General features: G+C 38.4%; 1 protein-coding gene across 1 annotated transcript in view; it reads left to right on the plus strand.

Annotated features, from left to right (window-relative positions):
• The first annotated feature begins 535 nt into the window (after nt 1-535).
• Nucleotides 536-26,677, plus strand: part of LOC127631741 (short transient receptor potential channel 4-like) — a 29,218-nt gene continuing 3,076 nt past the window's right edge. Inside the window, exons 1-9 of the mRNA XM_052110028.1 lie at nt 536-651; nt 1,137-1,563; nt 14,029-14,547; nt 21,773-22,109; nt 22,492-22,631; nt 24,182-24,498; nt 24,622-24,817; nt 25,230-25,421; nt 25,551-25,592. Coding sequence (XP_051965988.1) covers nt 1,183-1,563; nt 14,029-14,547; nt 21,773-22,109; nt 22,492-22,631; nt 24,182-24,498; nt 24,622-24,817; nt 25,230-25,421; nt 25,551-25,592 — 2,124 coding nt within the window. The 5' untranslated portion in view covers nt 536-651; nt 1,137-1,182. The remainder of the gene's footprint in view (nt 652-1,136; nt 1,564-14,028; nt 14,548-21,772; nt 22,110-22,491; nt 22,632-24,181; nt 24,499-24,621; nt 24,818-25,229; nt 25,422-25,550; nt 25,593-26,677) is intronic.

Consider the following 26,677-nt stretch of genomic DNA (forward strand, 5'->3'; position numbering starts at 1 on the left):
CTGTGTATACCACGTTGCTTCTAGAAACCACCTAAGATAACCTTTAAGGAAACGCATGACTCAGTGAGGAAACTCGTTTAACCTTTTAACAAATCTTGGCAGTCTTTAAAGTATAGTTGATGGTGATTGACTGTATGAAACATCTTCCTCCCCTGCAGTTACAGCGTTAATGGCGCACGCAGGCTGTTTCTCTCTAGATTTGTGCGCACAGTATGATTCTTAACATTGCGCAACGTGAGAACGCACAAAAAAGCCACGCGCGTGACTTAATTGAGTGAGTTTTAAAAAAACTAAACAATTTTGAATCGCATTGGATTGTTAGTTATTATTACCATAACGCGCTGCTGGACCACGTGCATTATGTAATTCATACAACTACTAATTTGGAAACCATCCTCTACGTCAGTACTGGCACTCAGCTGAGCTGAAATAACAAGCAAGAGGAAGTATCTTAATGCGTTGTGGACATTGACGCCGTCTACTGGAGCTTAATGGTTAATTGCGTCTATATCAGCACAATGCACAGTCGCCATGCGCAAAATCCTGGTGTGGTTGCAGTCGCTGTTTCAAAAGTAGGCTATCTTCTGTGATTGATCTGTGAAGTTGCATCTGATGCTCAAATATGAAACGGAAAGTTATTTCATCAGCTAGGTGAGTTGTGGGTTTTAGATTGCGCTCAGTTGTAATATGGATTTATTTCCGAGGGTTTACGTTGTTTATTTAACCTCATCTGTTTAAATGCGAATGTTTAAAATGTTATTGGGTACCATTTAGGCTACTCTTCCTTAGTTTAGTTGCGCTTCTTTAATGATGACATTTACAATTTTGTCTACTCAAGTTTGTCACATGTTGATATCATTGCTTAATGCATGCGTAATTCGGAAACTAGCCTTTTTCTTTTTTTTTTTATTTGGCAGTTTTGCTTTATTTCAAACCACCAGGTAGCCCAATATAGAAAATTCGCCTGGGGATGTTTTACAATAATACATAATTTGTGTAGGAACTGTGTTAACTCTTTCGAAATAGTGATTTCAGATCTAATTATTTGTGTATATTTACACTTTCCATGCAGCTGTGTCAAGCCCTTCTGCACGTTTCCAATTCAAATTACTTGGATATCACTGTTTATCTTTTAGGTTGCCTCTGCTCTCGTACTCCAATTGTTTTTTGGTGGACTGAGTAATGATGTCCCAGCTGTACTACCGCAGAACGGATAACTCCTCTTACCGGGATCGCATACCGCTGCGGATAGTGCGCGCCGAGTCGGAGCTGTCGTCGCAGGAGAAGTCCTACCTCAGCGCCGTGGAGAATGGCGACTATGCCAGCGTGAAACAAGCTCTGGAAGAGGCGGAGATCTACTTCAAAATCAATATCAACTGCATTGATCCTCTGGGGCGCACGGCACTGCTCATCGCCATTGAGAATGAGAACTTGGAGATCATTGAGTTGCTCCTTAGCTTCAATGTGTATGTTGGCGACGCTCTGCTCCACGCCATCCGGAAAGAGGTGGTGGGAGCCGTGGAGCTCCTGTTGAACCACAAGAAGCCAAGCGGGGAGAAACAGGTGTGGAAGATGTGTTAGGAGCTGTACTTTTACCTATTTTTCATAGACCATAGTTCTGTCTCCAGCTGGCCAACAAACCAGTTATTTTACAAATTATCACCATAGCCTATATAAGATATTTCTTAAAATAACTGACACTCAGAGCAAAGCCTGCAGTCTTAATGTAGTTTGGAGGTTTTAGCTGGTTTAACTGTTCTCGCAGCATGATCAAGCTGGTTTTCAGCTGTTTTTTAGGTCTCCCACTATGACAGGCTGACAAGTGCCAAACCCCCCTCTAAAACCATTTAACCAGACCAGCCTAATTGGTGCAAATGGGCTTGGTTACCAGCAAACTATCCTTGATTGTTCCCAGACAGCAGGTCAAACACATAATACTCCCAAAGCTGCAGAGCAGATCTGAATTGAGATGTTTACCATTATTTGATTGCTCAGAACTTTATCTGCATTTCAAACAACAACAATCACCATCATTGGAGTCTTGTTCAGATATGATAATGTTTGAATAAATGCTCCTGAGACTTCATGGTCTCCCCGGACACAAACAATTCAAAACATCTCTTATCAACCTTATGTAAACAACCTTGTTTGGTAAATGAGTGTTGCAGAGCCAGACATCTGACTACCATTTTGTTGCTTATTCTGGACAAAAACAGCTCACTTACAGTAATTTTACTGAAATGTTGTCCGACCAAAAACGGCTTGTTTTGGTTTCACATGCCATTTAACTTACTGAAATGAATGATACCACAATAATAGACTGCCATGAAAAGAAAAAAAAAGTAATTCAAATAACTGCATCATACTGATGTTGTAACTGCGTTACAAGACAACAAATACATCATAGTTTTCAGAAATATCCATTTTCCAAGTCCACACTACAACGCAATGATGGCCTTTTCAAATGTATCCACTTGGGAAAGCGTTTTCAAAATGCTCCGTTTCTGCTGACAAAAACACTGTCTCGGGGGGCCGTTTACACGACAATGTTTTCAACTAAAAATGGAAAAGTTTTCTGCATTTCGGCTGTTCGTTTACACGACAACGGCGTATTGGGGCCTGAAAACGCAAACTTTTGAAAAAGGGTTTCAAAGTGCACGTTTTTTAAAACGATTCTGGTATCGTCTTTGTGTAAACATGCAAAAACGCAAATTTGTGAAAACGATGATATGTGCACACTTATTACGCATGCAGTCTATCGGCATGAACTTCGAGAACTTCATCCTTACATCCAGGGCGAACAGACCAACATGAGATCACCAGTTGGAGTCCTTAAAAAGGTGCCGTGCTTTATGGTTCAGAGTCACTTGTAGTAAATAAAGCAAACTCATCATGCGTCCAGACAAATTTGCTTGATGCTTTCGCCATCTTCATTGTTTGTATTCACCGCTCTGTGGAATAATGCTTATGTGCGCTGGTGCGTAGCATTTCTTTACAAAGTGACATCATCAAATACTGGCCTGGCATTAGGGCTGCACGATTATGGCCAAAATGATAATCACGATTATTTTGATCAAAATTGAGATCACGATTAATTATCACGATTATTTGTTGATTAACCAAAACAAATTTTATTGTCTAATTATAACTGCATTCACATCCATTTTGTGCTACATTCCTGCTACTGAACAAATATGTGCATCAAAATAAAATAGGTCTTCTTATTTACCAAAATTCAGTGCATCTCCTTAAAGAATAAATAAAAACAAAATAAAACCATAAAGAAAATGTAAAAAAAAAACTTCAACAGGGCACTATTTTCCATTGTGTAAATATACAGTATTTAAGGAAGCAAAATATAAACTTGCATTGTACCTGCAATGGATGTGAATAAAACACAAAATATACAGTCAATAAAAAACAAATATAACATAACAGAATGTAAACAAATGAGAACATTTTACGGCAGAACTATGAAGAAAAGACTAGTTTACAGGTTTTTGGAAAGAAACACTAGCCTATCGACATTTTCTGGCTTGAGGGATGAGCGAAGGCAGGTCACCACATTCCCCCCTGTGCTGAACACCCTCTCAGAGGGAGAACTTGTAGCCGGGATGCCCAAGTACTTCTTCGCCAGTTTTGAGAGACGTGGGAAGAGTCTCTGATGTTCCCTCCACCAGTCAAGCGGGTCCTCCTCACTGTCTAGGTTACCTGATTGTAGGTACGACTGAAGCTCAGAAGATATAGCTTGTTGTTCTTGGAGAGGACTGAGTCTTTGTGTGGCTCCCTCAGCAGCAGCAGTCTTAAAGAAACTCCCCAAAGTCTTTTTCTTTTTTGTTGTGGGTGCATTGGCATCCTCCTCAGCAGTCTCACCATGAGGATCAGTTGGGCCCATCTCCTTGAAGAGTGTAGTAAATAAGATATGAATAATGAATAGCCCTAATAATCTAAATCTATTCAACACTCATTTCCAGAGAGTACATTACACCACTGGATTTCATATCATTTTAATCCACTTAAAAATATTCATTAATTTATCATACATTCTGTGTATCTAAAATCAATATTATTACTTACAGCCATGGTTGCAGGTGCAGTCCTCGCCATTTCAGAAGTCAGTCTGGCATGAATTTGTGCAACATTGTCCTCACTGACGTAGCTCAGCTTGAACCGTGGATCAAGCGCAGAAGCCAGATCAAGCAGTTCTTGTGTCAGAGGGTCATTGTATTTTTCATCCAGATAGCTCAGGATTTTTGTCTTGATGGTGCAGGTTAGGTCTGTCTCATCATTGTTCACTTTCAAGATGGAGGATCTGAAAAGGTGGAGGACTGGCTTCACAAAGGAAACGCTGACATACTTCTCACTGGAAAGCGCATCAGTAAATTCTGACAGAGGGCTGAGGGATTTATTGATGGCCTCAAGGACTTCTATGTCCTGCCAAGTGGGGATGAGGTGTCGGGCTTTTCTGTCATCGGACAAGACCTGAGATATTGCCCTCTGCTGCTCCAGGACTCGTGCAATCATAGCCTGCCTTGATCCCCACCTTGTGGGACACTCGGTCTTCAGTGTATGCTCTGGAAGCTTCAGTTCTATTTGTGCCTTTGTTAGCTGCTTTTTATGTCGCCAGCTGTAAGAGAAACTGCTTACCAGTTTTTTGCAGAGACCCACTGCTCGGTCAATCCGAGGATCTCTCATTGCATACTCTAAGAAAGAACATGAACAAATAATATGCAAAATTAAACCAAATATTTGGTAAACAACCACAATCATATTATTCAAGATTTAAGTTATTTCAATCCTATGTCAGACAACATGAGTAAAACTGTTTGGTTTCTCAACACTAGCAGAAATAACAGTTATATTAGGCTATATTGTTATTATCAGTAACATATTCACACACATTAACATAATAGGTACTGATTAACTAAAATTAATTATCACAAATATAGCATAAATGGTTAATTAATTATATATTTTTAATTAATATAAAATTATTTTAATTCATTTTGCTCCTCGAAATGAAACCAAAACCAACACTTCTGAGGTAAACTTCTCCAGGATTATTATTACTATTAGGCTATTGTTATTCCTCAAAGCATAAAGTACATGAATCTGATGGATCACCTCAGATCATTTGCGTTTGAATAGCGCGTGCTCTCCGTGGGCGTTTTCACATTAGACTGACATCTCTCTTTTCATACAGATTACATAAACAGAGAATATTTGTTTTCACTTTTAATTAGAGAATTTAAAAGAAGACAATTACATGTTTCTAACGATATATTGATCATGCATGTTTGCAATTTTACAAAAGCACAATGTTTTGTTTTGATTGTAAGTAGATACATACAAAAGTAGACATCTTACAGATTATTTTTTCATATTTATTTTATTCTGTATGACCATAAATTACGGAGTAATTTAAGTATATTTTGTTAAGAATATATTGGAAAAAAATATAAATTTATATTTTAAATGTATATATTTAATGTAATAAATATTTACATTTATATTTAAAATTAAATTTATATTTTAAATATTACTTTTTATTTATATAAATATAAATAATAAAATATATTTATTTGGGGGGGGAAACAGCAAAACGCGCTGGCTCGTTTGTAGACCCCTAAGGGTTAATATAACTTTTACTCACCTATTGCTAGATGTAGTCTGTGGCCAAAGCACTGTAGCCTAGTCCAGTTATTTAGAGAAGCTGCCTTCACCACATTAGCTCCGTTGTCTGTTGTAATGCAGACAAGCCTCTCCTCCTGCAAGCTCCAAGAGGCCATCGCCTCCCTCAGACCCTGGGCAATTGACTCTCCCGTGTGATCTTTAGGGAAAAAAGACGTTTGCAAGCATCGACTCTGCATTGCAAAATCCTCATCGATGTAATGAACTGTCAAACTCATGTACAGTTCCATTGTCCTGCTTGACCAAAGATCCGTTGTAGTTGCAAAGTACTGTACATTGGCAAGATCACTCTCTATTTCCCCTCTGCGTTATTTGTACATCGCAGGTAGTGCCACCTTGGAAAAATAATTGCGCGAGGGGATCACGTATCGTTTATCCAGAGTGTTGACCAAGAATTTGAAGCCTTCGTTTGTCACCGTGTTTATTGGGCACATACAAAATGCGACTGCATTCGTTATTTCAAATTCAAATTCAAAAAATGCTTTATTGGCATGACTATACATAATACAATATTGCCAAATATTTCACTGTGTCTTTGGGAGATGGATGGGTATGGCGATGCGCTAAAAAGGCTTGCTTCAATGGATGTCTGAGTTGACGTGGGATGATTAGTCTTTGCAGTGCATTTCTTGTTCCTTATACATTCATCGTATTGAACTTTATGTTTTTTTTTAAGTGGTTAAAGAGGTTCGTTGTGTTGCTTTGTGGTGCCAACACAACTTTACGACACTCTTTGCATATAACCTGTTGTTGTTTTGTGTCACTTGCCTTGAACCCAAAATGCTTCCACACAATGGATGACGGTCCGATTCTCGGTACAAGCTCCTCAGCCTCGCCCTCTGCTACGTTAGACATTTTTTTTGTTTTCTTTGTTTATAGCCTTATTACCCGCTATCTGTTATACGTTACTCTGTTCTCTGTGATTGTCAACCAAGCTGCGCGCGGTGCATGGAATCACGTGATCAGACAGTGGTTTACAGAGCCTAGATTCGCTTACAAAAAGCTTTGATACGGAACGCAATGACGCATTTTAAATATCGCTCGATCACGCGAATTTGATCGTGGGAAGCCAAAATCGTGATTGTGATTAAAATTCGATTAATCGTGCAGCCCTACCTAGCATACAGCGATTTTAGTCGTTTTTGCGGATCCATGTGAACGGGGATCATTTTGACAATGATGTCGTCTGTACGCGAAGCGTTTCAAAAATGCAAAGGAAAAACGTTTCCTTTTTTAGTACATCGTTGTTGTGTAAACGTACACTCAGTGTGGACGGAAGGCCAAAACGTAGAGAAAAAGATACGTTTTCTTTTGAAAACGCATTAGTGTGGATGTGGCCTTACTGTTACGAAAGTCTAGCCACAAATACTTACACAATATGCGTGTTAACATGATTATAGTCTGATAAAATCGCTTACTAAACTTTTCTGTGTAAAGGTATAGGCAATTTTATGACTTTGTTGCCATGACGATGTAGTCAAGGAACCCTAAACTGTCGACTGTAAAAATTATTATTTAAACAAACGTAAAGCTCAAAAAATACATAATTTAACAGAAGTATTAATGCCAGTGCTAAACTTCCCATTTTTGCCTTTTAAGTGCCTCACTGTAACCTTGATTTTTGCTTTTTTAATGAAAAGGAGCGAGTCAAAATACTTTTTTGTGGTACTCAAAATTGTGCCACAAATGCCACCAACTGATCTGAATGTGTATTAAATCTGGAATATTCCTTCAATGGTAAATATATTCTAACCTGTAATACAGTATTTCACCTACCGAGTGATTAGTGCTTTGATTTAACACAGGCATTTCTTGTTGCTCTATCACGCTTGTTTTCATTTGATTTGCCTTCTATTAGAGCACAACAGACTGTAAGCTGCAGCACTAAATCAGAGAAATTGTGGGATGTATATGGACCATTGACAAATCAGAGAAGCGGCATCTGATCATTTGTTCCTCAGTCCCAGAGCGCGCGCTCATTTTTTTTCCAGTTTTTCTCTGTTCAGTTTCAGTCCTTCTTCCTTTCTGCGTCTATTAATGTCTCATTCATAATTCTTTTTGATATGCAAATTACTAAATCAAGATGTCTTTAGACCACAACAGGGCAAGTGAGTACACAGGAACAGGTTGTCTGCTTTCGATTTTGTAAACACTGAAATTCCGATAATCTTATGGCCTTTCTTGTGCTGTGAAGTTGCCAACTTATTAAGTTGATCTGCTCTGGTCATTTATGAAAATTTGGGAACAGGTAATTAAAAAAAGCATTTTCGTTGTTAATATACTTTTAAAATTGGAAGTATATTGGCAATTAAGGAGCCCTCTGCTATTGAGCTGTTTCATGTGACGTTACTGTATGACCACGCCACCACTGCCATGTTGGTGACCAAAATTCCACATACAGTACCTTCAATGTTCTGCGCTGTAGGATGATGAAGCTTTCTTCAGGAGTTAAAAGCAGCTCTTATATTCATTCAGATGGGATAATAAAAGGAGATAACAGTTGAGATGTGCTAATCACCCCCAACCTTCTAATCACACCTACTCGCTCGCTCACTCTATCTCTCACTCTATCACTCACTCTCTCACACACACACACAAATGATGCTGCTTTCATTTGAAAACTCTCAACTCATTTTCTCTCACTTCAATCCCTCCTCGCTCATTATACTTTCTCACTTTTAATCTCTTTTTCTGTGCATGCCATTCGCTTTCTCTTTCATGCTCTGTCTTGCTGTCTCTCACTTGGTTTTTTTCTTTTTCTTGGTTTTTTATTCCCCCAAATGTGGTGTGATCACATCTATTCATGGAGCAGTGTACATTATGGCTTGTGGCTCTGGAATTTAAAGGAATATTTCACCCAAAAATGAAAATTCTATCATTATTTTCTCACCCTCAGAAAACTGTATATCTTTACAAGAAAGCTTTTTGGCTGAATTATGCCTTTTAAGCTGATTTTAAACAAAGAAAGTATGGGTATTGTCTGTTTTAAGGCAGGGAGCTGGGCACATTCTTTTCAGAAGAGCAGACATATCTTCTTTCTTGCAAGCCCACCAGTCTAAAACAAGCACATGAAGGGAAAATGGTTGGTGATGCAGCTTTTAGGTTGCCAACGTGAAACCTATTTTGTGCACATTTTTGACACGGCTTGATATTCTTAAAGGAGTATTCCAGGTTCAATACAAGTTAAGCTGAATCAACAGCATTAGTAGCATAATGTTGATTAACACAAACCTTAATTTCGACTTGTCCATCCTTTTCTTAAAAAAAGGATTTCCTATAACTTTACACAGAAGGAAAGTAAGTGATTTTTATCACACAAAAATTATAACACGCATATTGTTTATATCTTGTGGCTATACTTTAAAAGTAGTATTTTTAAGTTCAAAAATTGACCCCATTCACTAACATTGTAAGTGCCTCACGGTCACCTTGAGGGACAAGTCTTTTTGTAGAAATCAATATTATGCCACAAATGCTGTTGATTCAGCTTAACTTGTATTGAACCTGGAATATTAATTTAAGCTCAAATAACAGCATTGCGGCATAATGTTTCTTACCACAAATGTTTTTTATCTTGTCCGTCCTTTTCTTTAAAAAAAGTACAAATCTGGATTCAAGTGGAGCACTTAAAATGGAAGTGAATGGGGCCAGTTCGTAAATGTTAAAATACTTACTTTCCTTGTGTCAAAAGTATAGACACAAGATATGTGTGTTAACATTATTTTCAATTGAAAAAATTGCTTTCCAATCTTTTCTTTGTAAAGTTATAGCCAATTTTACTACTATGTTGACATGACAATGTAATGTCAACAAACCCTAAAACAACTGAAAATGATTGAACTTTACAGCTCAAATAATACTTTATTTTTAACAGAATAATTATTGTAAGTGATTTTATAAAATTATAAGCTTCGAATCCAGGGTGTGCTGATTGACTCCAGTCACGTTGGGTAAACCTCCTCGTGGTCGCTATAATGTGGTTCTCGGTGGAGCATGTGTTGAGTTGTGCATGAATGCTGCGGAGAATACCGTGGACCTTCACATGCGCTAGGTCTCCGCAGTAACACGCTCAACTAGCCATGTGCTAAGATGCGTGGATTGACCGTATCAGACGTGGAGGCAAATGAGATTCATCCTCCACTACCCGGATTGAGGCGAGTCACTACGCCGGACCTAGTGCACATTGGGAATTGGGCATGCCAAATTCGGGAGAAAAGGGGACAAAATCCCAAAAATAAATTGATAAATTAATACATTTATGTGGTAACATTATGCCATAAATGTTGTCGATTGAGCTTTTCTTGTATTGAACATGGAATATTCCTTTAAGTATACCAAGCTGTGCCAAGAATGTGTGCAACTTGTGGTTTTACAGTGTCACTCAGTGGGGCGGCTGTGGCTCAGGTGGTAGAGCGGGTCGGCCACTAATCGCAGGGTTGGTGGTTCGATTCTGGCCCACACGACTCCACATGCCGAAGTGTCCTTGGGCAAGACACTGAAGCCCAAGTTGCTCCCAATGGCAGGATAGCGCCTTGCATGGCAGCTCTGCCATCATTGGTGTGTGAGAGTGTGTGTGAATGAGACGCAGTGTAGGTTAAAAAGCGCTATATAGGTCCAGACCATTTACCATTCACTCTAAAAGCTGTATCACCCACCATTTCCCCTTCATTTGCTTGTTTTAGACTGGTTTCAGATATGTTCCCAAGTATGATGTATGTTCAGAATACTGTATACATATTTAAGTTTTTATCCTCTAATTGTTTGGTTATGAGGGCTGATGTTCACTGCTTCAATCATGCTATTAATATATTTGATCAGAAGTAATGAAGCATGAGGTCTCTAAAGACAATAAATACAACATGACTAGGCTTCATGTTCAATTTATTTTCAAGTTTGGCTTTTTCAGTATTTTGTTCCCCACTTGAATGCAAGACATGTCAGTAATGAATGCCCGACTCAAAGGTAGAAGCTTCCCAGGTCCACTTGAAGGCAGCGTAATCATTTGGTGCCTTCAATTCATGTTGAAATTATTGTATTTACGAGTTGAGCGCACATGATCGCCACCACAACGTTGTACTTTCCAAGTTTGGGGCATGCCGATTTATGAATCATGGTGGAAACAAATTGTTATTGTTAATCATTTTGTTTTTCTTGAAGAACTTGACAGTTTTGCAGTTTAGTTTGTATGATTTTTTTGTTCTGTTAATGCAGAATAACGATAAAACTTGAAAATAATTCTAAAAATAAGACTCCTGCCTTCGCAAGTACGTGAAAAAGAAATAAGAAATTGCAAATCGGGTTTGTTCTTTCCGAATAAAATCACTTGAACACACATCACACTGCATGTAAGATTTACAACCTAGTAAGAATGAACTTGCCAGGAGGACTTGAATGCACCAATTGTCCAGCAGAAAGATTTACTTTTTAACAGTCTTAAACTTGGTTGTATTTCTTTGTATTTTGCCCCATCCATCCTTTTTATTTAAAATGGTGCAGACCTTGCTGATGAAAATGATGTCTCACATCATTGTGCTTCCACCACCATAATTAGTGTAGGCATTGTTTGTGTTGTTGTGGGTGATTTTAGATTTGTCACACACTCCCTTGGCTAAAAAAGCTCGTATCTTGCTCTCATCTTACCGCAAAATATTTCCCCATTGCAACTGGGTCACTATTATGCTTTTTCAAACATAAACCTTGGCATCTCTAGATACAATTTTACATGATTTATTTTTTCAGCTGTGGCTTCCCTCCCAAAGTGTTTTTCTGATTTGCTCAGAGGGTTGTCAGGAAATAACTTTTTCAGGCATTGTCTGGGTCATTTGAGGTCATGGTGTTGAGGTCACAAATGTAATGGTCCTCTTTGGTCCTTTAGTATAGTAAAGGCGCTGCATGCAATACATTTCTGAATAAAGGCTTGAAATGCGATAAAGGCCCAAGTTGTATTATTTTTGCTTTTAAAAGATAAATTTATTTTTCAGGACAAGACAGATGTCTTTCTTTTTGTGCTGTCTCAAAGAAAAGACAAATACAATTTGAATACATTTTCATCATTGATGTATCTGTGAAGTTGCATGACTGTGTCAGCTGGCTAGCAAAAAGAAAATACACAAAACGATTTACTGCCCTCATTGTTTTTTCCTCCCAGTAGAATCTTAACACAATATTTTCTTCAAGGATCCTAATGCTGCTCTTTTCCATACAAAAACAGTTCGTAGTGACCACTGCTGTCAAGGTCAAAGAGACACTTAAAAGACACATAAAAATATCATAAATGTAGTCCATACAACATACAGCTGCTGTATGGTTGTATGCCAGAAAGCTTGGAATATAGTGCACTTGTCAAATGGACTACTGTTATGATCTGATCTGGTCTGTTATGATGACTTTATACTGAACCTTTAATAGTGCTTATTAGTATTTGTCCTTTATTAAGCTTGACAGCTCCTGCTCACTAACACTATTAAAATATCTACTTTTATGTTCCAAGATAAAAGCCAGCTTATGGGTTTTGAACAACATAAGGGTGAGTAAAAGTACATTTCCCATTTTTAGGTGAACAACAACTTTAATTGGTGGTTAATTTTTGGAGTGCAGACCTGACAAGACATACTCAAAATAAAATGGTCTATTTTAAAAGAAGGCTGTACAAAATTCTGAATTAAAGACAAAGAAATTGTATAGAAAATCTATCTAATTTATTTTAAATTATTACCTAAAAATATTTGACATAACCTAAAAGCACAATAGAAGTCACAGGTTTCACTATGTTCTTGTTATAATCTGTGGGAGATAATGCTCTACTTTGTTTTTTGTCTAAGAAATTATCTATTAAAATCTCCAGAGAATTTTCTTAAAATCATCTGTGGCAGGGCGGAGGGTGGGGCCGGGTCGTGATTCCGCACACCCGGCCCCTAATCAGGCTAATCAAGCCTCAGAGAGGGATTAAGGCCAACTGGAAGCTGCAGTGCAACAGAGAGATTTATGGACAGCTGTCCGACACTTGTGTGTTTGTCTTTTTGTTTCAGTTTTATATTTAAACTATTATTTATATTGTCAAGTCGGTTCTTACCTCCTCCTTTACATTAATCCCTTTACAGCTACTTCAAAGCCTGCCAGATTACCTCATTCAATTCCTTTACAATATACACACATTTGCACTTTGTTTTATGACTGATTTGCTGAAAACTGCTCTGTTAATGTTTTCACATTCACAATTATGAATGACATACAAATCACGTTCTGTACATGACATATTTTAAATTCAAAATGGCAAATTTTGCCAAATGTTGAATAGTTTGCATCCTTGGAAATTAATTTTTGGTCTGTACAAAATTTCAATCATAAAACAGTGGTCAAATATTGCATGTTTATTTAGATACTTACGGTACATCTTGCATGACACTAACACTCTTAACCTGAACTGCTTGCTGATGAGCACCACTGGAAAAATCCAAAAGGTTCCCTCTTAGCATTTTAAATTTGAGTCCCACCTTCATCATCGATTTGATAAGCTATCTCATATGACATTGTTGAGCGGTGTTAGACTACTGACGTGGTAAAAATGTAACTTTTCTTTTTAAACCGTAATGTTATTCCTGCAACTGTGCATCTGTGGGGGTCTTCGCCTCGGGAAGAACACCAATTCGCGAACAGGCGCCACTTCAGGGCATAAAGCTGCCTTGTAGTGGGAGCTCTGACTTGAGTGATCATGTCTACCTGGTGGTCTGTGCAAGAGGGCTCACTGGGGCAATGCGTATTTGCGCAGCCCCCGGGGCCAGCTGTGTGCCAGTGCGTCTGTCCCGAGGGGGACTCACGTCAGGGAATACCAGAGCAGGCAGTGGGAGGATTCTCAGAATGCAAACAGGTCTACCTGTGCTTTGCCGAATCGACTCCATATCAGCTGGACCACCTGGGGGTGGAGTCTCCACTCTCCGCTGGGTATTGCCTACCATGACAGAATGTCCGCTGTAGATTTGAGGCTGCCAGGGATATGAGTGGCCTGCAGTGACCTCAGTCGCTGCTGAGACCAGAGGAGATTACGGGCGAGTTGCGATATGCGTAGAGAGCGTACGCCGCCTTAGCGATTTATATATGATCTGGGTTCGAGAGCCATATTATAATAATGAATATTGTGTTTCTATAAAAATATCACTGCTCTAAATTGCAGTGTAGGATCTCTGAAATTTAGTAAAATGACAGAACCAGTTAAAAGGTCTTTTGCAAAGCATTGTAAATAGTTATATTTGTTCACTTCACTAAATGTATCATTAGACAAATTTAAGCCCTTTGATTATGTACCAAACTGATACCAAGCCCTTCCATTTTTTTCATCAGGTACCTCCCATACTGCTCGACAAACAGTTTTCTGACTTCACTCCCGACATCACCCCCATCATCCTGGCTGCCCACACCAACAACTATGAAATCATCAAGATGTTGGTTCAGAAAGGTGTGTCGGTCCCACAGCCTCACGAGGTGCGCTGCAACTGCGGTGAATGTGTGTCTAGTTCAGATGTGGACAGTCTGCGACACTCACGCTCACGGCTAAACATCTACAGGGCCCTGGCAAGCCCCTCTCTCATCGCTATATCCAGCCAGGATCCTTTCCTCACCGCTTTCCAGCTCAGCTGGGAGCTCCAGGAACTCAGCAAAGTGGAAAACGAGTTCAAAGCCGAGTACGAGGAGCTCTCTCATCAGTGCAAACGCTTTGCAAAGGATCTTCTGGACCAGACCAGGTCCTCAAGAGAGCTGGAGTTGATCCTTAACTTCCGTGACGATGTCAACCTACTTCAGGATGACTCCACTAATGAGCTGGCTCGCCTGAAATTGGCCATCAAATACCACCAGAAAGAGGTAGAGCCACTGATATTTAATTTAGAACTGGATTGCTTATAGAATAGAATAGAATCCTTTATTTTGGTCACACATAATACACACAGTTCTTTTGGATATATACAGTGAAATTTATTAGTTTTCACATATCCCAGCTAAGCTGGGGTCAGAGTGCAGGATCAGCCATGGTACGGCACCCCTGGAGCAGATAGGGTTAAGGGGTGCTGGGGCTTGAACCCCCAAACTTCTGGTCAGTAACCCAGAGCCTTAACCACAGAGCCACCACTGCCCACTGCCACTTCCTGTGGCTTCTCCTCCTGCAGGCATTATGACGTCATAACAGTGAAGCCACTGCACTGCCATATTCCAATGTCCCAATTGACTTAATAGGAAAGCATCTAATTTCAGTGAGTAATTAGAAAAGAAAAAGTCATTCAATCACCAATTTTATAACTGAAATGTGCATGTACATCCCTACAACACAAATGTCCTGCACATGTAATTATTTTTTATTTAAAATCTGGAAATGTTCCCTGTTTCTTGAAATCCCGAGCGAGTTACAGTATGTACAGTATATCTATATCAAACAGTATCCACCTCTAACAAACTTCATCAGCGAACATATAAGCTGAATATAAACAAGTTCACTGAAACTGAGGTTAGATACAAACAGAAATTTGCAGACATATTTACTGTGAACATTGAAGTGTTTGTTAAGAGTTACTTGTTTTATGTTTTCATCAAAAAGTACCTTTTTCTTGCGGTCACTTAAAAGCACATGCTCCCTCTCCCTCATCATACACAAAGCAGGCACTGAGATCGAGGGAGACAATCAAAGCTGGTTAAATTTATACCAATACACCAGGTTGAAATAGCAAATAAACATATTTATGACATGTATTAATGTATGTCTACAGAGCGCTTCAGTATGAAAACAAGCGAATCACGGGCATTTAAGGAGATTTAGAAATCCCTGTCTGCCTTTTCAGTCATTGATGCTCTATGAGAGTTTGGGCATACCGAGACTTCGGTAAAACACTTCCTGTGGCTTCTCCTGCTTCAGGCAGTTTATCATTATGACAGCAATCCAGTTACATATATATATTTAATATATATATATATATATAATCTCAGTGGGTAGAGTGCACATGATCTGTGATGATGATGGTGATCTATAGTGGGGTCCAAAACTCTGAGACCCAAATTGAAAATTTGGGATTCCATATTTAATCCTGGAAATGAATGTAGGATTTTGAAAAATGTAAACGAAGAAACATGTTGACACAAAATGAATGAGAAAGATTCCTCTCTATTTCTAGGTCAATAATCACATAAGAAAATGTATGATATTGACCTTGCAAAAATCAGATTTGCTTGCTGAAAAGATGCTCTTCGGAACATTCTCAGATCGTGCTGGGATAACATGGATCTTTAGGTTCTGCTCAAACTTTTCAATAGATTTTTGAACTGAAATTGCTGATAATATAATTTGTAATGGAACAAAAGAGAATGGTTCTATTTTGCATTGTCACTAGCGGTCTCAGATTTTGGACCCCACTGTTTGTGCATTAATTGTTTAATCTTTAAAAGCTTATTACCTCTTGCAGGACCCTGGTATCTATCTTCCCCTAAGATTGACAAATCTAAGAACTCATTAACTCCTGAATGTGTGTACAAGAAGGTCCTCTTAGCAATACTTGAGGAGACCCAGATGAAAATTAGTTGTCTTGTGAAAACCATTTCACATTAAAGCACTGAAGTGTAATAAGCTTAGAATAAGATTTGGGTCATTTTTATTGCAGTCGACAAGGGTGTCATATCCTGAGCGCCATGGAGATCTCATAACAGGCAACCTAAATTAACTTCATCTTTAGCTATTATCTGTTGACCTGTAATGATGACTCACTATATTGTTAGTGTGAGGAATTATATACATTTTCATAGTTGTTCATAACTGCTAATTACTTTGCTTCTTGGAAGTAGACACACATTCTCATTTCATGGCTCAGTAAAAAGCATTTTACACCACAGTAAGCAAACACTGTACATTAAGCTTTAGAGATTATTTGTAGGCGTTCGTGGATCCACCCTCATTTGTGTACATTGATTAAATAAGTCAGTCTAAAAACAACCAGGATAAACAAAGTGTTTAAAATGCACAATGATGAATTTTAAAGAATTGCAAAGCAAAAAATGTCCAAAACAAATTATGGTTCTTTCAATTTGAGTAAATTGAAAACACAACAATTGAATGGGGCATATTTCTTGAAGATGTGTTACTGTAACTATGTTGCCCCCATTTGGTCATATAAAGATATTATTTCCTTTACATGATCACTTTGGTATTGTCCAAGCATGCAGTATGTATCTGATTTTCTTTGTCGCTCACTGATTTTAAAGGGGTCATGAAATGCTATTTTTTATATAATTTTATTATCTTCCCTGAGGTCCACTGTTAATGTCAGTAAAAAAAATGTATCCCACAAAACTGTCATAGTTTAATAATAAATTATAATTTTCCCCCCTGTCTCTGGCCCTGAAATCTGTATCTGAAATACTCCATTTTGGCCTCTGCATCACCTTCAAACTTCAATGTAAACGGCCACTATTCTGACTGGCTAACATTGTGCAGCCCCTCAAATACTGCCATATTTGAAACTCAATCAAAAGAGAATTAACAAGTTCTCCACAACATTCTAAAACTACATTTCAAGGTTTACAAACAACGCCCATTCAACACATTGCATTTGAATATATTATACACTTCCTTCTAGCACAACTGTGAACACTCAACACCTTAAACTATCAAACAGTCATGCTATATTAAATATTCATGAATGAAACTGTTTACTCAAGATTTTTCAGTCAAGTAATACTGCCCCATTCCTTCAATAAAAGTTCCTTTGCAACACTTGAATCATATTATGACTGGTTCACAACTCTGATATTTGCGCATACACGGGGCCAAGGGTGCAATGACAAATGTTGTTGGGTGTGTAAATACAACTGAGCAATGTCTTGTGATGTCACAAACACACAGTTTTAAAAATGGGACATTTCAAACAGGTGAGAACTATAAATGCTCTTTTTAGACTGGGGAAGTTTTGAGTTCTGAAATGTACAGTGTTTTTATAGCACAGAGTGGCCAGTGGTGGCTCTGGGAGACTGACCGAAAGGTCGGGGGTTCAAGCCCCACCACTGCCAAGATACCACTGTTGGGCCCTTGAGCAAGGCCCTTGACCCTATCTGCTCCAGGGGCGCTGTTTCATGGCTGACCCTGCGCTCTGACCCCAGCTTAGTTGGGATATGCGAAAACAACTGCATTTCATTGGCTCTGTACCTGTACTCTGCACAATGACAATAAAGTTGAATCTTAATCTTAACTCTTATATGTCTAAATATCAAGGAAAATTTTATTTTCTATTTCATGACCCCTTTAAATTACTTCAACTGAGAGAAAATATAGAGATATCCATTCCAAGTACTACTGTACCTCCTCTCAACACATGATTACAGTAGGAATGACTTGAGAAATAGAAATGGAAGAGAAAGTCACCCCAACACTGATCTTATTATTGTAACTAGAATATCCCTAAATAAACTTTGTATGTGACTGTGCTTATTTTATTACTCACAGGTAGCCTGGGATATTGGATCAATGCCCTTGATGCATGCTTTTGTATTTGCTTTCCAGTCATGTATTTGATCATTTCATTCTAAGATTAGAGAAGATGATGCTTTTCATTTGCAATGAATGGATTCAGATGACAGACCGTGATTGGAAATCTCAGCTTGGATCTTAGAAAAACACACCTGGCCATTCAGAATGCTTTCTTTTTTGTGCTTTTTGGCCTTTTTCCACACTTACCTCTGAACAGATTGACATGCTTTGGGCTCCAGTGTATCCGATCTGCCTAAAGATCCTTTTGGGCACAATTAAACTTTCCATGCTCTCAGTCCAACATGGGCTTTCATCAGCCAGCTGTTAAGAAGTTGTACTACATGTGATGGCATGCTTGTCTTACATCTGCAGTGTCTGACAAGGGCAAATACATCATAGCTATCCTTTTTGGACAGGTAATAAACTGTCTGTTGGAAGGAATGGAAAATAGTTACACAGGGTGAGGGAGCACAAGAGATTAACCTTATAGGTAAAGGTAAAGCACCCTAGGTTATTTAATGCTTATACAGTTCATAACAAAGAGAGGCCAGAATTGGGTTCCAAGCTCCCTTGTATATACAGGCACTGTAATATATAACTTGTACCAAAATTTGAAACCCCTTTTTTTATGTGAAGCTTTTTTATGTGAAGCTATGATGTGTCTAGTTCAGGTTTTCAAACTGGGGTCTGGGGATCCACAGGGGCCAACAAAGGGAAATAGTGGGTATACAAATAAATATGCTGTTAACATAAGTAAAAAGTTAATATTTTCTGGCTTATATTTTAATATTGTCATGAAAAAGTTTGAAAACCCCTGATCTAGTTAACTTAAAATAGTTTTGTTTTTTATTAGATTTACAATAAAAATGTAGTTCTTAATAATAATTTACCAAAATTGTGTTTTTATGTGCCAATCATGACCAATATCTAGAGCGCATGGTGACCAGTGTCCATTAAAATGGCAATATTCAGTAGCCCCAAAAAGCATTTGGACCAGTAGTGGATTTAGGCATGGGCGACATGGGCAGCCACCCTGGACGGCATTTTGTAGTGGTCAACCACTTTGGGGGTGTGCTGAAGATGGTTTCGCCCAGGGTGCCATACAAGCTAGAACCGCTAATGTTTTGGACATTTAATTCACACTTAAAACCACAAGTATAGTTCATCACATTGATTATCAAAAAATATATATTTTGTCATAACTTTGAACAATATAATGTACACATTTTTTTTTAGAATCAGGCACAGTTGATGATGCTTGTTTTAAAAAATTTGTTTTAAAAGGCACTTGCTCCAGATGGAACCTAAGTATTTGCTTATTGTGGCTCCTTTAATTTTTATTTGACAGCCTTTTTGTCTGATTGCTGTCATGGTGTTTAAAAGCACTGTCGCTGCAGCCCAGTGACAGAGTGTGCTTTTAGCTGGGCTGGAGATCAGATTGCATTGTGCTAATCTGCCCTGATGGATATCACTTAAACTCATCTCAGACTTGACCTCATCGACCCTAGATAGCCTGGCTCTGCAATAATGAGAATGCATTTGTTTGTAATTTGGTTACTTCCGCTTGACATTTCAGATGCTTCGTTAATGACTTTGAGCAGGTCTCAGGATACAACATGAAGAGGATGAAGAGGAAAGTGAAGAACAAATCAGTGACATAATGTACATTTGATTAAGCATCTTCCAAAGAATTATAGGAGTATGATTTGTATGGCAATTATTGTGAAAAACAGGAGCAGATTAAACAAATTTACAACTTCAACCAGTAGGTGATGCGGTCACTAAACAAAGTACTCTCAGGGCATGGTCCTATTTGGTAACTAATTTTAATTTTCACAGGCCAAAGAGCCCTATGTCAACTCAATTGATGCGTTTCACAAGAACGGTTGAGAAAATCACAAAACGTTTAATAATTTTGGTCCAGCATGGTTTCAAGATAATCTGACACAAATTTGGGGAAGATGTGATAAAAGCTGTAGGAAAATTTTGAAAATGGGTATCATTAATCACTTTTCCACCATCAGGCCGAATGGTTCTGAACATGGTGAGTAACAGTTCCAGTAGTAATTTTACTAAAGCACATTTTGGTATGGTACGATTTAAAACCATTCCCGGCCCGGATTTCTCAGCACAGTTAGCTAACCATACACTGAACTGTACTGAAGTGGCAACTCATGATTGGTCTCTTTTCCAGTCACCACATTCTATTCCTGATTTCGTAGTAGCACCACAGTTGAAAAAACCCCGAAAACCATGGCAATGAGCACAGATTAGTGTGGAATGGCACAGTTCTGCAGCAAAAACTGTTTGCTCCGATGGTGAAAAGGGGCTATAGAACTCACTACTTTCTATGGAACCTTAAGAGAACAGAGTCATGAATTTAAGTCAAGGATTTCCAAAGTTATGAGGAGCTTTTTCCATCAGTTGGTGGCTCCCACTAGGTGTAGTTGTACTTTCTGTGCTTGGCCCTTAAACAGTCTAGTTCATGGCTTCAACAGTAACTAATATGGTAATGAAGTCACATTATAATAACCCTTTGCGCTGTGTAGATTAAGTATTTACTTAATTGTGTTTCAATTGATGATGCCAGCTTGACTATCATGCAGTATGAAGCAACATGGTGGTTTTTGCTTAGGAGGCTCAGCAGTCTGATGGGTAATGAATGTTGGAAAACAGGGGCAGATGTACAGACCTCCAATGTAACTTTTCATGTTTACTTTATGAATCTGACAATGTAAGACACTAATGTTCTGACTTCACACATGAATCTGGGAGTCTGGCTTTGGGCGAAGTAACCAAAAAAACGATGTAAAGTTGGCTTGCACTGTAACTTAATTTTACTGACTGTTTATAGTCCAGTTAGGGTGAGATGCTAACAATAATTGTGTTTCTTTAAATTGAATGCACCTATGTCATACAGAAACTATGGCAATATAATGTGCGGCATGAGCAGAGAAGTAAAAAAATAAATAAAAAAAAGCATATTCCAGTGCTGGAAAATACGCTCAAACCAGCCTATAATGGTTTGCTGGTCTTAGCTGTTTTATCTGGTCTCAACCTGAAGCTGAAAAGTACCCAAAACCCTCTAAAACAAGCCTGGTCAGGCTGGGAGACCAGCTAAGATCAATCAACTAGATTTTAATTCCCCCCAAAACACATTCTTTCAAAAAACACTGAAGATTTACATTGAATCTTTTAAAAGGTTTTGGTTAGTAGTACACATTGGTTGCTGGTCTCCCAGCCTGGACAGGTTTTTAAGGGTTTAGGGCACTTTTAATTTGGGAAGTCTCAGAGACCAGCTTGCCTACCAGCTGAGCACCACCTTGGCCAGGATACCATTTTAATCAAGCTAAAATAATCTTAAACCAGCTAAGACTACCAAACTATCTTAGGTTGGTTTAAGCTGTTTTTTTTCCAGCAGGAAACATGAGGAGTACTTCAAAAAAAGGTTTTTCTCTGCTCAAAAATGATTGCTATAGTTTGAGCACTATGGCAAAGTAAAGAAAAATACTGATTTGGCAACTTGCTCTCCAGGCCACCTGTTCACATCTTTTCCATGTACTCTCCTATTCTTTTCTCTCTCAGTTTGTAGCACAGCCAAACTGCCAGCAGCTGTTGGCCTCACGCTGGTATGATGAATTTCCTGGCTGGAGGAGACGCCATTGGGCTGGCAAGTTCATCACATGCGTTTTAATTGGCCTGATGTTCCCCCTACTCTCCCTCTGTTATCTGGTGGCACCCAAGAGCTGCTATGGCCTCTTTATTCGCAAACCCTTCATCAAGTTCATCTGTCACACTGCCTCTTACCTGACCTTCCTCTTTCTCCTGCTGCTGGGCTCCCAGCACATAGTCTCCAACAATCCTGATCGACAAGGTCCCAAACCCACCACTGTGGAATGGATGATCCTGCCCTGGGTTCTAGGTAACGCTGTGCCTACAGATTTGATTCTACAAAATTAATATAATATATATATATTTACAACGTAAATTGCAAAAACACTTCTTACTGAAAAGTTTTCATTATACACTTATCTGTGGTTCATCTTGAACGAAAGAACCATGAAGTATGGAGTGGTGGTGGCGTAGTGGGCTAAAGCACATAACTGGTAATCAGATGGTCACTGGTTCAATCCCTACAGCCACCACTGTGTCATTGAGCAAGGTACTTAACTCCAGGTTGCTCCTGGGGGATTGTCCCTGTAATAAGTGCACTGTAAGTCACTTTGGATAAAAGCGTAAATGCATAAATGTAAATGTAAGCTCTTTGAACAAGAACCAATAAAATCTCTTGGCTGCCCTCATAGGTTTCATATGGACAGAGATCAAGCAGATGTGGGATGGTGGATTTCAGGATTACATCCATGACTGGTGGAATCTTATGGATTTTGTGATGAATTCCTTGTATCTTGCAACCATTTCACTAAAGATGGTGGCATATATCAAGGTACCTTATATCACAGTAATGACCATTTGATGCCTTGTTTTTATTGTTTGATTGTTGTTAGAGATGTATCAATGACATTTGGAAACGCACAAATAATAACTTCAATACAAAAAACGAATTTGACAGAATAACAGAAAAATATTAATTAGACTGATTATCCAACAAGCACTAAGATAAAGCATTGTTTTAAATAAACATATAAAATTACAATGAAATGTCTGTAAAAGACTATAGGACTAAAGAAAACATAATATATTTGATAAATGATACTGAGCATATTTGCTATATGGAAACTATAAAAGGAATGGGGTTACATTTAAAATAGGCTTTTCATTTAGTTTTGTCACACATCCGGTTTAAGCGTCACCCATCTGGTTATGTTCTAATACAGATATTTTTGCCATTGCAACAGATACACACACACACACATATATATATGTATATACAGTGGCATGCAAAAGCTTGGGCACCCCTGATAAAAATTTCTGTTACTAAGAATAGCGAAGCGAGCAAAAGATGGCCTGATTTCCAAGAGGCATTAAGTTGAAGATGACACATTTCTTTAATATTTTAAGCAATTGTACTATTTTATATCCATCTTTTACAGTTCCTGAAGTTTGGGCACCCTGCATTGTCAGTACTTAGGATCCCAGCTTGTAAAAGCTTTTTGTAGCCAGCTAAGTGTCTTTCAATTCTTGTTTGGGGGATTTTCACACATTCTTCCTTGCAAAAGGCTTTTAGTTCTGTGAGATTCTTGGACCATCTTGCATGCACTGCTCTTCTGAGGTCTAACCACAGATTTTCGATGATGTTTAGGTCAGGGGACTGTGAGGGCCATGGCAAAACCTTCAGCTTGTGCCTCTCGAGGTAGTCCATTGTGGATTTTGAGGTGCATTTAGGATCATTATCCTGTTGTAGAATCAATTCTCTTTTCATCTTCAGCTTTCTTACAGATGGTGTGATGTTTGCTTCCAGAATTTGCTGGAATTATTAAAATTTTCAGAGTGCTAGGCAGCTGCTTAGAGGAGCCCATGGCTGCTGATTGTTGGGACAAGATTTGAGGAGTCAGAGTATGTATAATGCTTTGAAATGTGCATCACCTGGCCTTTCCAAACAATGATCGTGAACAAGCCATAGCACTAACAAACTAATTAAGGTCTAAGACCTTGGTAAAAGTTATCGGAGCACTCAAATATCTTGGGGAGCCCAAACTTTTGAATGGTGCTCCTTTCCTTTTTTTCACTTTAAAATTGTACAAAATGAAAATAATACACTAATATTGCTTAAAATGTTGAAAAGAATGTTTCATCTTTAACTTTATGCCTTTTGGAGATCAGTTCATCTTCTACTCCCTTAACTTTTCACAGCAACAGAAATTTGGGGTGCCCAAACTTTTGCATGTCACTGTACAGATAATGTAATTGCTGCACATGCCTAAATCTTAGGAGTGGAGTTTGATTGGATACAACATTCGATGTTAGTTAGAGGGAGGAGTTATGACAAGAGAATGGATTGAGTGTTATTTCGCTAACTGTTTTTTTCCCTAACAGTACAGTGGCTGCAAACCCAGGGATACTTGGGAAATGTGGCACCCCACACTGGTGGCTGAGGCAGTGTTCGCCGTTGCCAACATCTTCAGCTCACTGCGTCTCATCTCACTCTTCACGGCCAACTCCCACCTGGGTCCACTGCAGATATCATTGGGTCGAATGTTCTTGGACATCCTAAAGTTCTTGTTTATCTACTGTCTGGTGCTGCTGGCCTTCGCCAATGGACTCAATCAACTCTACTTCTACTATGAAACTGGTAGTGATGGTATGAACTGCAAAGGCATCCGCTGTGAACATCAGAACAATGCTTTCTCAACGTAAGTCTGGGACAAATGTCACTTTACTAAGATTTCACCTATTTTAGTTTTCAATTGCTGTATCACTTAATCTTTATTACATCAGAAAAATTTATTGAAATGTTCTTTGTCCCCTAATTGTAGGTTATTTGAGACCTTGCAGTCTTTGTTCTGGTCCATTTTTGGGCTGATCAGTTTGTATGTGACCAATGTCCAAGCTGACCACAAGTTCACAGAATTTGTGGGTGCTACCATGTTTGGTACCTATAATGTGATCTCCTTGGTGGTCCTTCTCAATATGCTCATTGCAATGATGAACAATTCCTATCAGCATATTGCAGTAAGTTCTGACTGAAAGTTTGATTATTTTGATGATATGCATGAACGTTGATATTTGTATAGTTTACACTTGTAATGTACTTTTACCACCATCAGGACCATGTTCTTGTGCAAAAAAAAAGCTACATGTAGTGCCTCAAATATAACAGAACACAGGTGTCTTGAGATGTGATTTGATCAGTTCAAGTTCTTTTTAACTTTACATCTAAAAAACCTGGCGCTCCTGCACAAGATGCTGAAAAACAGCGAGACATAGATCAACAGTCAAAAACATATTTTTAGCATATGCTTACAATCAGAAAACAGTGCAGATGGATGCTGGTAATTGCACTCTATTGTAAAAACTTTGGCAAGAAAGAATCTGTAACTTAAATATAAATCTCTCACATCTAGTCTTGTCTGGCTTTTTTAAGGACCATGCTGATATTGAGTGGAAATTTGCCAGAACTAAATTATGGATGAGCTATTTTGATGAAGGTGGCACCCTACCACCTCCCTTCAACATTATACCCAGTCCCAAAACCATGTGTTACCTTATTAAATGGATTAAGGTGCATGTTTTCAAGAGGAGGTCAAAAAGGACTGAGACATTTGAGACATTAGGGGTGAGACTTCTTAACATGATTTCCTTTAATCCACTACATATAAGTATGTGCATCTTTTGCACAACAGATACTTTAATATAATAATACAATAAAATAACTCAATTAGAATGTCCTTTTTTGCCGTTTCAGAGAAGGGCAGCTGAAAACGTGCGATTCAACCACCAATACCAGGTATCTTACTGTCCCCAAAAAAGAAGGATTTTTATTTTAGTTTGGAGTTTGAATTTTAATTGTTTTGATTATCTTTTAATAGTTCCACAAATTCATCATGTATTCACCCTCATGCCATTTCAGATGTGTATAACTTTCTTCCTTCAGCAGAACACAAATTAAGATTTTTAGAAAAATATCTCAGCTCTGTATAGGTATATGTGTGCATGTGTGTGCGTGTGTGCGTGTGGTGAGTGTGACAAGCGCTAATGTAAACAGAATTGGCTGTCTGCATGGACAATCGTACTTGATCAGCATCTGTGAGTATACGAGTATTAAACTGTTATCGTGGTACTTTTGTAATAGTTTATCAGGGTAAGGTATCTATAAGGTATTATATGCCTGAAAAGACTGTTCGAGTTGCTGTTTGTGTGAATGAACTGCATCTGCACCTAATAAGTAGACATGGCTGCGTGCATGGGATGATCACGTTTAGATATGAAGGCTATGCATATAAAAGCTGTGAACTGTTATCGTAGTATATGATGACAAATTGGCTGTTTGTTACATAAAATAAACATATTATGTGCTTGAAAATATTTTTTGAGTAGCTGTTTGCTTGACAAATGACAGCCACTACTGATGTAAACAAACATGGCAGCATGCATAGGAGGAAGATAACATTTTATGTATTGACTGTGCATACAAGAGCTGAAAAGTTATTATTTTGGTACTTTGTTGACAAGTTGGATGTATGTATATACTGTAAAATAAGCATAATCTGTGGTTTAAAAGACTGCACGAGTAACTACTTGAGTGAATATGAATAACAGATGCTTGCCTGTGTCGGCGCAAAAGCTGATTTGAATCTGGCAGCTTATAATGTAACTGGTTGTTGCAGAAATATAAATATATGTGACGGTACATATGAAAGGGTTAACTTTCAATTTCAGATGTGAAAGTGAAATTAAACAGGCACCACATGTGACTTCAAGATGTTTAAGTGAAAGTTGAGATTTAGAGTTATTAAAAAAAAAAAAAAAATACTTACATTTTTGTCAGTTTCTCTATTATATCACTTCTGAAGTTATGGGTTTAACCACTGG

Source organism: Xyrauchen texanus, chromosome 38, assembly GCF_025860055.1.
Source record: "Xyrauchen texanus isolate HMW12.3.18 chromosome 38, RBS_HiC_50CHRs, whole genome shotgun sequence".
NCBI lineage: Eukaryota > Metazoa > Chordata > Actinopteri > Cypriniformes > Catostomidae > Xyrauchen > Xyrauchen texanus.